This window comes from Zeus faber (assembly GCF_960531495.2).
Source record: "Zeus faber genome assembly, chromosome: 20".
Taxonomy (NCBI): Eukaryota; Metazoa; Chordata; class Actinopteri; order Zeiformes; family Zeidae; genus Zeus; species Zeus faber.
Genome location: NC_137207.1, coordinates 8,001,615 through 8,016,399, shown reverse-complemented (window position 1 = coordinate 8,016,399; position 14,785 = coordinate 8,001,615). Strand labels below are relative to the sequence as shown.

The window sequence follows — 14,785 nt, the reverse complement described above, 5'->3', positions numbered from 1 at the left end:
TTCATTTATATGGTAAATTACTAGTCCTGTGCATGAATTGATAGAAAAGACATGACGCCACGCGCGATAATGATTCAACTTTTATTTTGAAAATCTGTTCCTCATTTCAAACCGATCTGCAGAACTAATCAAATTAAACCTGTTCTTGGGTGATCCCTATACATTCTAGTTGGAGGTCTTTGCTGTGTTTAAATCAATAAACATCATATATATAAATATCTTCTAAATAGCTTCACACACACACACACGCACACACACACACACACACACACACACACACACACACACACACACACACACACACACACACACACACACACACGGAGTGGATTCCTAGTCGCTCACAATTTCAAAAGCCGTACACTGCATAGGTCATAATATAATTTACATTTTGTGTCATTTATCTTTCAGATATTATTGAGAAAAGTTTTTACAGCAACATCTGATACGTGACATACTGTGCTTTTATTGTGGTATCAATTTGCATAACATTTCAAAAACTGTAAACATAAAAACAGCCCAGGTCATTGAATCACTGTGGGGCGTGTGAAAAAAACAAAAACAATTTTGAAAACACAACGTTTGAGGGGACCGCCTGACATCACTCCACAACCTCCACGTAGTTGGAGGGATAGAAGCCCTCCTTGCCGCCGCTCAGCACCCCCCGGCACCAGCCCTGGTCATCCTCCTCCTCCACCTTGAGAAGCACCTCCCCTTTGGGGCCACAAAACGTAGACGTTAAGAAAGTCAAGCTTTAAGAATAAGTGTATTTTTTTTTTTTTTTTTTTTTTGCTTTTCCAAATTATATTGAAGTTTGTTATGTTTTATGATATAAATATTACAAATGATGTGTCTATCCCTCTCTCAACCAATCCATCCATCCATCTATCATCTATCTATCCAGGGGCGGTCTAAGTGATTTGGGGGCCCAAGGCAGGACCAATGTGAGGCTCTTCTCCACCTCACTAAATGCAAGCATGGCTCATAAACATCAACTATTTAGAGGTAGCTCTTTGAGAGATCTCACCGAACCGTTCAAACGCTCTTCACTGTGTTAGAAAAGACAATGTGACAAGAAAAAGATTATGAATATACTACTCAGGCCAAAGAGTCATTTGCTCGTTTTGTTCATGACTCTACCTGCAGCGACTCACAGGCTGACCTGAGACTCCTATCTGGAACAAAAAGGGCCGAGTGGGTTCCAAATAGAGGCTGTCACACCCGCACCCTGATAATTAGCAAACGCTGAAGTGTTTTTATGTATTTTTTTTTCATTGTTGTGTGCTATTTATTTTAATTCATGTTGTACATCTTTCATGGACAATTTCCGTTTATACCTGATTTGATATACATACCATATGATAGACAGTTAAAGGGCAAATTTCTTCACTCATTCACAAAATTGCGCCCGAGACCAGGGCCAAGTGTGAGGGCGACCTTGTGGTGAGGTGTGGCCGTTCAGACATTGCCTTCCAGCGCAGCCGTCGCAGGTTCAAGTCCTGATTTTTCCTACACATGATTCTATCTATCCACCCATCTCTCTTTACAGCTATCTAACTATCTCTGTGCCTCTGCTGATATCCCTTGTTCTTATCGTTCCAATCTACTGACATGACTGGGATCTGGGGTTCAACTGATGAGCCCTCATAAACAAAGTCTATGAGTCCCTCTGCGTAACAATATCTATTTTTTTAAATTCAAGACATTCAAATGTAATGGGAGACGCAGTCACCTGCTTTGAAGGACAGCTCGTCCCCCTCCTCCCCCACGTAGTCGTACAGAGCCCGCACCTTCACACCGCCAATCATCACCCTGGAGCACATTGTCAGACCAAATTACAGAGATAAAACTTTTGAATGAATGATTGTGAATCATATAAAATAATCAGCAATTCTAACTATGTAATACAAACTCTGACTATATATATGTATATACCAATATATATATAATTAAAAATTGTACATCAAAAATCTATTCAGATAATAGATTTGATGGTGTGTTCATGGAACTTGGAAAACTCGGCAGTGATGCCGCATTCAGTGGAACTGTAATTTCTGTTGTTTCCCCCCCAGATATATTTTTTTATTTCAAGAGATGTTTTGGATGAATTTAGAGCGAAATATTTTTAAGGGAGCAGGGGAAATTAAACTGTAATATCTTATAGTTATGTCTTATTTAAACAAATAGTTTTTTTATTCATGTGCAATTTGTTCAATTAAAGCATATTTAAAATGATTTTCGCAGGGCTGGAACCGTTTGTTATTGCTCAGCGTTTATTACGACATTTATGACAACGGCAGAAGGCACAGATATGAGGTGCACAGATATTGAGGTCTCATTAGAACCAGTACGTTTCAGACGTCTTGTTTTCAAGTTTGATCGATATTGATCCACATTTGGAGCAGAAATTTGTGAAAAACGGTCATAATTTTGTCAGTTTCAGGAGCGGGCTGCTTCGGACATCATCATCCGAAGTTATATAAGTCCAAGCTTCGTCTTTCGGAAGTCATTTCCCTCCAGCCACTTAGCGGAGCGTAGCTGCTTTGTACTCCTTTCAGTTTTCCTTTATATTCCTTTCCACTCTTTCGTTTACATTGCGGATAAGTCCAAATACATAGCATATATAGAATAGAGTATCAACGCAAAAAAAGTTACAATTACCAGAGATGTTGACTTTGAGTCATTGTAACTTGGACTCGAGTCGACTGGAGTAACTGTTTTGGTGACTTGCAATTTTGACTTGACAGAAAAAAAATTACTTGCGTTAATGATAAAAACTGTATAAAAGCCTGACCGATATCAGTCATTATTTGACTTTTTTGACCACATTGAGATCGGCAGCTATGCAGCCGAGTTGTCCCAATTTTTAGTATAATAATAATATGTATAAGTATATGTATGACAAACAAAAAATATGTATTGCTTATCCTGTATTTATCTGTTTAACACCACTTTTAAGTTATTCACCAAAATAAGTCAGACTAGGCATTATAAGTATAATAAAACAGATTTGAATGGGATATTAGAGGATTATCTGCACAACTGATATATTTATATATTATTTATTTATCTTTTTAGTTTACATATATATATATTTTTTTTTTAAGGTAAAGTCACGAGAATACACTTAAAACTGTAAATTGAGAAAATTATAAATTTTTTTTGCTGCGCCCCAATATAAGGTATTATAATTCTGCATCATCTCTACAGAGGTTGACCTGCGTGCGACCCTCGGCTTTTTCCTAAACTTACGGACGGTCCTCCTGACGTTTTCGGTCACGTTTCTTTCTCTTCAGTTTTTTGACAGACGGGACCCATTCCTGATGAAAAAAGGAGAGATATGTAACCCTTTCATTAGTTCAACAAATGAAAGTTGATGAAATGGTATTTCTGAGAGACAACTCTTAGATTTACTTTAAAATTGTATTAATTTATTTTTGAGTTACTCATTGATTTTATTATTTATATTATCTTCAGGAAGTCAAGCAGGAAGTACAGCCGCTAGGGAAGGAGGCTGCTTAAATAGGATGAGCCATAAGGGTGTTGAAGCCTGTGGCGCCGTCAAGTTGTCTGACAGAACTAGCTCTGCAAGCCACGCATCATAAATCAAATGCTGCCATTATGTCTGACATGCCGTTTTTATTTTGGTTCAGTGGCGAATAGTTCTAAGATAGCTCCCTTTTTCTTTTTACTTCAATCCTTGGCCAGTCGGTGGGCATGCCGGGCCCATGGTTGTTCTTCCACCACTTGAGGTCGTCCTGCTCACTGATGGACATGAGGGTCTGGTGGAGCTCGCCGTAAACTGCCTTCACACTGACGGAGGGATGGGACACGCTTTGATTACACAATACACACCGTGTAAGGACAGCGATAGACACACACACCTCAACACACACACGCTGACCTCTCATTGCTGGTGACGTCGAGGTGCTGGTGGATGGAGAGAAAGGCCTCTTTGAGGAAGGCAATCCTCTTGCTCTCCTCCTCCTGCGATTGTTCAAAAATGGCTTCCATCTCCTCCATGTAGCGAGGCGTGTAGGACGTCACATCTTCCAGCAGCTTCTCGTAGTGTTCGCGGACCTGGGGGGAGCCCGGGGAGAGCGGGATTTACAATCAGAACCAGATGGGGCATCACGTCATGAAAAGCATGAAGGTCGTGGCTTGTGTTTCTTAGCCGGTGGCTTGGAGACGGGTAAACCTTGCCTTCGGTTCCTTGCTGTCCCAGCCCCCCATGCAACGTGCAGTTGATTTAGGCAAGCGTAAACATTGGATATGGTAACAATAACACTGCGCCATAGAAGGAGATTCTCCTTTGGAAAAAAACAAGTTCAAGGTTGAATCGTGTGTTGTAGATGAGATCATTTCCCCCTGAAGCATTTCCTTCCCAGGATGACACTCGCTGGCTTCAACTGAATAAATATTTTCAATAAGGTTTTATCCCTTATACAGTTGTCCTTCATATAGTTCCATTTTGAATATTATGAATTCAGATTTTAAAAATATGTACCTAATTTAAATATATTAGAGGTCATAGGTCTTAGAGCAGTAATCTACAAACGTTTTCATATCAAGGGCATGGGCGCCGGAATAGGGAGGACACCAGGACCTTTTGTCACCCCACTTTTGGGTATTATGGAAAATGGTTATTGGTGAGAACGTCTACACCAGGTATTACGGTAATAAAACAGGCTTTTTGGCTTTTTTTTCTAAAACGGGTTAAAAACCCAACATATATTTATTTATTTGTTTATTTATTTGTTTATTTGTGTATTTATTTTTTATTATTATTATTTTATTTTTTTATTTTTTATTTTTATTTTTATATTTATTTTTTTATTTTTTAACCTGTGCTGTCAGCATGCTTGGCATACAACACAGAGTATTTGTATGCTATTGCATTTGGACAGAGTTACTCTGCAAGTGGAGTTCAAGTTCTCAACCTGCAATGCAACTCTTTATTAATTCTTAAATCATCAAGAACAGCTGCAAGAACTCTGTCCTGTGGACGACCTATAAGATAGAGAGACAGATTTCGGTTATACAGAACCGCCACCAATCCCCCTCTTTGGAGAACTATTTATCATGTTTGGGTCTATAAACAACTGATCACTACTCCAACGGGGGGAGGATCACCACGGGTGAGACAAATAAACATAGAACCGAACAACATTTACCCAAAAACATAAACATTGGACGACAACATGTATTGAACAGTTAACCAGGTCCAGGAAAACTGGAACTACTATTGGGCACATGGCCTCCTCCTGTCATAGTTATGGCAGTAAATGAGGAAGGAAAGAAGAGGAATGCAACCAGGAGGGTGCTGGGGTGCAATCGAAGAAGGTGTGGTGGTGTGTGTGTGTGTGTGTGTGTGTAAGGTGTCCACCGGTGAGTGTACAGGACTTATCCCAATTGGTTCTGGTGCAGAAAGTCGGTATTATGTCGTGGCGCCTCCAAGCAGCGGAAAAGGCCCTGAAGCCCCCCCGAGCTCCACAGCTGCGTAGACACCCCACGGGTGCAGGAAAGCCCCGAGCACCCTGCCCCACGGCCACAGCACCTCCGGGCCCCCAGAGAGGACGGAGACCCGCGGAGCAACCCCCACGCCCGGCCCCGAGGAGCATAACCCAGTCCCAGGGAGCACGAGGAGACCCCTCTCACCCCAGGGGCGCACACATACAACCCACCCACAAGTGCAGGCACAAGACGCAGCCGCAGAAACAGAACCGGGGCCGACAGAACGACCCACCCTGCCCGCCCACCCTGCCCGCCCCGCAGGCCAGCCGGTGGGACGCCCATGCCCGCCCACGGCACGCGCAAGGGGGAGGCCCGCCCCACCGCAGCCGAACCAGTTTCTCCAAGAGAGACGCGCAAAGGCGAAGTGGACAGTGGAGCGTCTTCTCGTTATGTTGTTTTTTAATCTGAATATCAATTGTCGACTTTGGATATAATAGAATAATATAAGCCCAAATAAAAGCCATATTTAAGCAGGGGGTTTTGATGAATCACATATTCCAGAATAAATGACTTTATTTAGCCGGTAGGAAAAAGGAGAAGAGGAAGTCCAGACAAGCAGGTAGCAGATTTATTTTCTGGGCAAGATATGAATATCCATGTGCCCTTCTTTTTTTGTTTTACTTTGAGCCCCCCCCGTGTCCCCTCACTACGTGGTACAATCTGGCGCCCCTGATCAAGGGCCCTCAATTGAATTGATTGAACAATGTCTTGTAAATGAAATAACAGTGAAGTTTAACTATTAACTACTGTGCATGTGGCTGGGCCACTGGACCCTCATGAAGGACCCTTGGGGGGATCCCCGGACCCCATGTTGAGAACCACTGAGTTTTTAAGTATTTCCTTGTTCCCACTCACGTTTTCCTTCTCTTCCGTGGCTTTCTCCCTGGCCGCTGTTATCTTCTGCAGTTTCTCCGGAACCGTGTCCGTGTTGTTGGTGGCCTGCTTCTCCTTGTTGATGGCCGCCTGCTCCTTCTGACACGCCTTGTGGTACACCGCCTGGGCCGCCTCCAGCTGGGATGTGAGCAGACAATTCACACTGCTAATCAGCATACCTGCAACTGCTAATTAGATCATCATTCACTACACCGTACTGTACTATACTATAGCATACCATATTTTACTATACTATATTGTACTGTACTGTACTATAGCATACCATATTTTACTATACTATATTGTACTGTACTGTACTAAAGCATACCATATTTTACTATACTATATTGTACTGTACTGTACTATAGCATACCATATTTTACTATACTATATTGTACTGTACTGTACTATAGCTTACCATATTTTACTATACTATATTGTACTGTACTGTACTATAGCTTACCATATTTTACTATACTATATTGTACTGTACTGTACTATAGCATACCATATTTTACTATACTATATTGTACTGTACTGTACTATAGCATACCATATTTTACTATACTATATTGTACTGTACTATACTATAGCATACCATATTTTCCTATACTATATTGTACTGTACTATACTATAGCATACCATATTTTACTATACTATATTGTACTGTACTGTACTAAAGCATACCATATTTTACTATACTATATTGTACTGTACTGTACTATAGCATACCATATTTTACTATACTATATTGTACTGTACTGTACTATAGCATACCATATTTTACTATACTATATTGTACTGTACTATACTATAGCATACCATATTTTACTATACTATATTGTACTGTACTATACTAAAGCATACCATATTTTACTATACTATATTGTACTGTACTATACTATAGCATACCATATTTTACTATACTATATTGTACTGTACTATACTATAGCATACCATATTTTACTATACTATATTGTACTGCACTATACTATAGTATACCATATTTTACTATACTATATTGTACTGTACTATACTGCACTTTACTATAGTGTATTATACTATATTGTATTATACTATACTTTACTGTACTGTAATGTATTGTACTATACTATACTATAGTGTACTGTAATGTACTAAACTATACTATATGGTTCTGTACTATACTTTACTATACTGTACTACAGTATATTGTACTATACTGTATTGTACTATACCATACTATACTATACTAAACTAAACTAAACTATACAATACTAACTGTACTATATTGTACTGGACTATACTGTGCTATACAGTACTGAATGTACCGTAAATAATATTCTGTACTTTATTTACTTTATCTGTACTGTACTGTACTATATTGTACTATGCTGTACTGTACTGTACTGTGCTGTACTGTACTATACTATAGCAAAACACACTCTGCTGTACTGTACTGTACTATACTATAGCATACCATACTGTACTGTACCATATTGAACTATGCTATACTGTCCTATACTGTAATGAACTATATTGTATTGTAATGTACTATACTATACTATAGCATACCATACTGTACTGTACTGTACTATACTATACTGTGCTATACTATACTATAGAACAGCATACTGTACTGTACTATACTATAGCATACTATAGCATACCATACTGTACTGCACTATACTATAATATACTGTATTGTACTGTATTATACTATAGCATACTATATCATTCCAACACTATACTATACTATAGCATACTGTACTATACTACGCTCCACTGTTAGACTACTACAATACTATAGTTAACTACTACACCGATATATCAGGCAGCAAGTGAACAGTCAGTTCTTGAAGTTGATGTGTTGGAAGCAGGAAAAATGGGCAAGCGTAAGGATCTGAGCCACTTTGACAAGGGCCAAATTGTGATTGTGCGACGACTGTGTCAGAACATCTCCAAACGGCAGGTCTTGTGGGGTGTTCCCGGTATGCAGTGGTTCGTACCTACCAAAAGTGTGAATTAGTGATTAGTGAAGTGTGAATCAATGATTGAATTAGAATTAGTCTTTATTTTGGTATATTGGGGAGGGTGAAAACCTTACTTCCAGGGTTTTATCACTTTAGGTTCTAATGTTTACTGTATCTACACTATTTTTATCCAGGCTACAAGTCAACTCTCTCTTGGGTAATATTATCATGTCAGACATAAAATATATTCTGAGACCAAATAAATTCCACCCGGTTGTGCACCGCAAGTTCTGACCTTCTTCAGCTTCTTGGTCCAGGGCTTCTGCGCGTTTGCGAAGCTCCTCTCATTGCTGTGCGTCTCCTTGAATCCACAGAATATCTTCTTTGGGAAGGTCATCTTTTGCCAGGCCTTTATCTTGTCTTGCTCCTCTGACACCAGGGACTGGGAGATGGAGGAGTGGAGGACGGAGAGACGCTCCGTGGAGGTGAAGAAAGCCTGCCACGCCCTCATGAGGGAGCCATACAGTGGCCCTGGGGACACAGGGTGGGGTGGAAAAAGGGGACAAAGGTAACTCAGGGAACGATTAAGAAAACAATGAGGCCCATCTGGAAATTCACCACCGAGGCCAAAAGCGACAATTCCATTGGAATGTAAGCAAGACGAAAAGTTAATTACTTCACAACTGACCTCAACTAATCAAGATGACCCCAATACGGCAGAAAGCGGAGTTCAGAACCGATGCGAGTCTTGTTTTAACGTCAACGTGCCTCTTTGTGATTGTGATCGTACTCACTGAACTCGACGATGGACTTCCACTTGTTGCTCCACTGGCTGAGCTGCTGAGCGTACTGCTTCTCCACCTTGGCTCGCTCCCGGAAGCAGGCCATGATGTCATTGCAGGCCTGGTAGCACTGGTCAGTACGCTGCACTGTGCGCCCATAGTTCCCTGGCTGGGGAGGGCAGACAGACAGACAGACAAACAGATTTCCCTACAGTCATTTACTGCTGAGCATTCCTCCATTCCCCTTTTCCCCACTTTAAACTTTATAGACAATGTTCCTCACCATCCAGAAACTCTGCATCTTGGTGTCCTCGGGAGGTTCTTTAGGTAGAGAGGCCATTACTGGGGACTTAGTCTGGAGCAGAGGGGGGAGAAATAGTCAGCGCTGGGTAGGATTTGTTTTTTTTTAGGAAAGCATAGCAGATTAATAAGAGTTTGGCAGAGACCTAGCACGCGTATCGTGAAACACTTTTGTCTAGAGGATTTTAGCTGACTGCCTCCTTAGCGTTGCTTTCCCTCATGTAACGTACAGAGTCTGATGGCAACGCAGCGCCATGACAACCTAGAAGATCCCCACAAGGTGTTATTTATACCGTACAATATGTTGCTTATGCACACATGCAGGCCTGCGCGCGAAGGCCGGGTGTGTCACTCCAGCGGCCGGCTGGAATCTGACGGCAGGAATAGAACAGCCCCCCGTTCGGCATTCCTTGCACAGCCCTCCCAAAATAAAACAGCGGGGAAAGGTCATATTTCCCTTCGGACGGACGAGTGCACCAACTGGCTCCCGTTCTCAATCACCCGTTGCCATTCGAAAACGGATATCGTGACAACAGAGGCGGCGACGGGAGGGGGGGGATATTTCTGATCAGCGTGCTGGATTTGAGGGGGAATTAACTACCCAGGCAACAGATATTTTCATGCCGTATTCGAATGTGATGGGCACGGCAAGTGCGCTCTCGCTACCTAAGGTGTGGGAGTTTGATCGCACAAACACATACTCCGCAGCGGCGTCGGGGCCTATTTCCGTCCCTATCACTCAGAAGCGGTATGGAAGCGAGTAACCGCACCTCATCACGCCTCATCTCCCTGTTGATTTGGTTGGATAGGGGTCTTCAAAACCCCCATCATTTAAGACCATCGGCATGTAAGAGCCTTACCAAGTCCCATCAAACTACCCCAGATTTGTGAGTCTGGTCCCCTGCATGCAGCAGCGTAAAAGGGTGGGGGAAAACAACGATTCGGAACATTGATCTCCTTCAGTCTCCGACGATCAAAGATGCAAGCTGCGAGAAAGGTTTGCCCACACAGAAAACGCCAAGCAGATTGTGACCGAAGCCATGCCCCGCGAGAAGCCCACACTTACATTGTGTCTCCGAGTGACCCGTGATTTACTCAAGTCACCACTTGTTAGTTCAGAATTCTCTCCATTTCCCTCTTTCTCTCGCTCTCTCCCTCAGTCTATCCCTCTATCCACGGGTACCCGTCCCCCTCTCTCTCTCTCTCTCTCTCTCTCACACACTCCACACTGACCCAGTTTCCCCTCGACACTTAAAGTTACACACGCACACACACACTCACACACACGCACGCACGCACGCCAGACGCACGCACGCAAGCACGCACACACACACACACACACACACACACACACACAGTTGCTGCTCCAGTCAAACAGGAATCAAAAAAAGTTAAACAAAACCGTGCATTTGCATGGAAACCGTTTTGCTTGTTACTTGGCTCCAGGCGTGGAAATATAAAGGGGAAAAAACAAAAACAAAAGGAGCTCTCTTACCTTGCAGTCATCCCCTGGGAGGTTCTATCTATCCAACATTTATTGCTGGGATGAACGTCTTTCTCTTCTGCCCCTTATTCCCTCAACATCCCTCTCTTCTCGTTCACTTGGGATACTTTCCCTGGTTCCCCCCCGGTAGGTTTTGTTAGTGTCCTATGCCCCTCTCGGACTCTCCACCTCTCCCTCTCTCTCTCCCTCTCTATCTCTATCTGCCTTTGCTTTACTCGGCGCTGTGTATCAAAAAACAGCTGAAAGAAAGAGTGAGACATTCCATCTCTCCCTCTCCTCAAGCATGCCTCTCTCTCTCTCTCTCTCTCTCTCTCTCTCTCTCTCTCTCTCTCTCTCTCTCTCAATATGGTGCTAATGAACTATAATGTCGATGCGTGAAATGACCTCTGGAGAGGATGTGAACTTTGCTTCGGTCCTCCGCTGGTCACGGCACAGTGTCAGTGTGGTCCAGCATCATGTGAGCTTATTAGTATGTGTGTGTGTGTGTGTGTGTGTGTGCGTGTCTGTGAGTGTGTCTGCGTGTGCGTGAGTGCGTGAGTGCGTGTGTCTGTGTGTGTGTGTGTGTGTGTGTGTGTGTGTTGGCTGCCGCCCTGTACTCCTTTGTGACCACTCACTCTGGCGACTGGTCTCAATGACTGGTGAGGCCTAGTAATATCCATACATTACCAGGGCTGTGCAGCACACTCATCCAAAATCCTGAAAACATAAATGTTCAATATGGATTCTGGTGCTGACTCCTTGACCTCACTTCCTGCGGCAGAAAGAGAGATTACATGGTAGCTGTTCTCTTTGACTTTGCTCCAAAAAAAAATTCAGCCAAGTTCAATCGAATATAGTTTTTGAACCAAACTGCGTTCTTTCTGACTGAGGAAGCGTTACTGTAGGATGACAATTTTTAATACCTGAATTACTGAGCTAATGGTCATATGCTGCTTTAAAATAAGAAAAATGAAAAGAATCCGCTTTTAATTTCAACAAAAATAAGTGATCATTTTAACAAGAGAAAAACTGTAAGCAAACTGTTTTGACAACATTATCTTTCACAAAAGAGGTGCATAACACTTTTACTGGTTCTTACTGTACACAGCTTTAGTGTCAGTTCAGTTGTGGCTCACTAAGGTTGAAAGGTCATATGTTAAAACTAATCTGCTTTCCACACCCAGCCCAACCCCTATTACGGAACCGTGTTTCTGTAGTTCATATGTTTTTGATATTGTTTCCATATTCCGTAGCTGAGACACCGTTGAACTATTTCATCCCACGATCCCTCTTGTTTCATGGTGTTTATCGAGCGTCTTACAAGACGTCAAATCACCTGGGGCGAGCCCTCGGTGTTGGACCAGACGGCCGATCCTCAGAGTCTCGTCTGTTGTGATGGGGAAAGTGATCCTGGCCGTCAAAACACTGCGGGGCTGCTGCCAAGGGGCTCAGTTCAAAGGGGACTCCTTAAATTGGATCACGATGTGAATCAGAGTGATGGCGGTAGAGGGGTGTGGATCCGTGGGGAAATATGAATCAAGGCCAAACCCATGGTTTACTCAGTTTTTATTTCAACACCTTAGTTATAGCTCTATTATATTGTTTATCAGTATATACTGCATTTTTATCGAAAACAAAACTTCATATTCATATATTCCTATATATATATATATATATATATATATATACCTCTTATCTCTGCAAACTTATGCTCATACTTTATAGTCATATTCATTGTGTTTACTATTTCTAAAATATTCCTCTTTTTTAAAATCAAAGAATGTGATACACTACCGATCAATCCCTTCCCGTTTGTGGCTCCTCCGAACAGCCTCCGTGATAAGACAGTGGCGTGGCTCCTCAGCGCGAGGAAGACAGACTCATGTGTTTGTACTCACAGAGGAAAAAAGCATGAATGTGTGCAAGCTCCGCTGGCGCGAAGTATAAGAAGCATTTACAGGAAAATAGTCAAATGAACCCCCCCCCCTAAAAAGCAACCAAAAAAAAAGTCTAAAAGGGCTTCAAAAGAATTCTCCACGCTTTATGGAAGACGGAGATTCTTAAAAAAATGTTATCATACTTAATAATTAACATTGTTGAATCATGGTTAAATTATTCAATGTTATTTTCTTGTTTTTTTTGTTTAAGCTCAGAATCATCTTTGTGTTTACGAACCCAAAAACAATGTCTTTTTCTTCTTTCTGGGGAACAACTGGCCTGCGTGACAGAAGCCAAGGTCCCGGGGTACGTTCAAATTGCCTTCGTGGGGAGGGGGGTCATGGATTGTCAAGTAATGGAAAAAAACAAACAAAACAAACAAAAAAACATATTGTATTCTCACCATTATAAATCTATACGTCGGCAAAGGCATTGGAAAGTTATGGGCGAGGGCTGGGGGAATGGACTTGGTTGACAAGGCAGGCTGACGCTGACACACACACACACACTCGCCACACACACACACACACGCACGCACACACACACACACACACACATACACACACACACATACATACACACACACATACACGCTCACAAGTGACGTAAAAGCAGTGTAAAGCCCTTATCGATGCGACTGTGTGCGAGAAAGAGCCGCTGCTGTTACGTCAGCGTTTTTCCGGTTAAAAACAATAATTTCACGATGTTTTTTGTTTTTTTTTCAACGTTTGTATAATCCTTATTCTGCACAACTTGTATTCAACGATTAGAAACACCCTGACTGGTTGGAAAAGAATGATTGCAATCAGCAATAAATACAAAACAAAAGAGCTCTAATTCGAGAGGATCCCTTTTTTTTCCTTTTTTTCCTTTTTTTTTTTTTTACACGCAGAATATATTCAGCGCTAACAAAAATACACACAAACCAAAGTATATTGGGGGAATTTTTTTGGGGAATAATGGTAAATAAATGTATTCTGTATCAAAAAAAGAGAGTACTATTGTTATCTATTCCTTTTCATCTTTTCATCTTTTTGAGGTTTACAAATCGCACTGATTCTTTGTTCTTTGTTTGTCGTGTTCAGCGCCACCCTCTGCGCTGTTGAATTTCATAGAATCGTAGATTCTGGGATCTTAAAGCTACAGTGCTGAAGTTAGAACGTGGCCACGACTCCCCTTAACCACGCCAATAAATTCTGAAAGGCAATATCTCTAAATACCTAAAAAATTTCTTTTTTCAGTCTAGCCAAACAACAGATGGCCCAAGATTCTACCACTCAGAATGTGTGTGTGTGTGTGTGTGTGTGGGGGTGTGTGTGTGTGTGTGTGTGGTTGTGTATGTGTTTACTGTATATCCGCTAGAGCACGATTCAGTACGTATTAATTAAATGCCTGTCCATCGGTAGAGGAGGAAAGTCTTTTCGTGCAACCGTTGTCTTGGCTCCATCGCGGCAAACGTCGCTTCATAAAAGAGTCCGTCGCATGGGGTGGATCCGTGTTCGGCGCGACGACACCTGTTCCCGTCCGAGGTCCCCACTCAACCTGTCGGTCGACGTGTCGGTTCTTCCCTCTTGTTATTGTCCATCGGCCGATCTGTCCTTTTCTCTCAGGCTCGAGTCACCTCGCGCTTTTTTTTCGCTCGCTCACTCTGTGTCTCGGGGAGAAGGAGAGACATGCAAGGGGGAGGAGAGCCGCCTGGAGAGAGAGGGAGGGTCAGTAAAAGAATAATAAACAGGTGAGAAAGGAACAATGGGGAAGGGGAAGGAAGGCTTACAAGAAAGAAGGACGTGAGGGGCGATAAACAAGGGAGTGGAGGAATGACGTCTAATGACGTCAGGTATCAGTGGAGGGGAAGGGGAATGGACCCGAGCAGGAAAGGAGCGCAACATTTTGACGTTTCTTCTCCATTGAGTATTTATTACCCTCCCCTCCACACCCCCTC

At 42.3% G+C, this 14,785-nt stretch overlaps 1 protein-coding gene across 3 annotated transcripts; it reads right to left on the bottom strand.

The window, feature by feature from the left end:
- Positions 1-64: 64 nt before the first annotated feature.
- Positions 65-11,116, bottom strand: LOC307245293 (protein kinase C and casein kinase substrate in neurons protein 1-like). 3 transcript variants are annotated; one of them, XR_013844669.1, is made up of 11 exons: positions 10,489-10,632; positions 9,406-9,477; positions 9,135-9,291; positions 8,636-8,871; positions 6,370-6,525; positions 3,905-4,080; positions 3,693-3,813; positions 3,253-3,320; positions 1,733-1,812; positions 261-714; positions 65-230 (listed from the first exon to the last, which is right to left on the bottom strand). XR_013844669.1 is itself a non-coding variant. In XM_080020783.1 (10 exons), the coding sequence occupies exons 2-10, from the start codon at positions 9,460-9,462 to the stop codon at positions 602-604; spliced, it is 1,164 nt and encodes a 387-aa protein (XP_079876909.1). In that variant the 5' UTR covers positions 9,463-9,477; positions 10,918-11,116; the 3' UTR covers positions 65-601. The 3 variants fall into 3 exon arrangements, 2 of the variants coding, with proteins under 2 accessions (XP_079876909.1, XP_079876908.1); XM_080020783.1 differs by lacking the exon at positions 10,489-10,632 and adding an exon at positions 10,918-11,116 and having other exon boundaries at positions 65-714; XM_080020782.1 differs by having other exon boundaries at positions 65-714.
- Positions 11,117-14,785: the final 3,669 nt, after the last annotated feature.

Excerpts from the sequence above, each read along its gene's own strand:
- LOC307245293 (XM_080020783.1), bottom strand. The coding sequence starts at position 9,462 with ATGGCCTCTCTACCTAAAGAACCTCCCGAGGACACCAAGATGCAGAGT. Across the intron at positions 8,872-9,134 it reads GAAGTCCATCGTCGAGTTCA|GGCCACTGTATGGCTCCCTC; the intron begins GTGAGTACGATC and ends CTGTGTCCCCAG. Across the intron at positions 715-1,732 it reads CGAGCTGTCCTTCAAAGCAG|GGGAGGTGCTTCTCAAGGTG; the intron begins GTGACTGCGTCT and ends GTGGCCCCAAAG.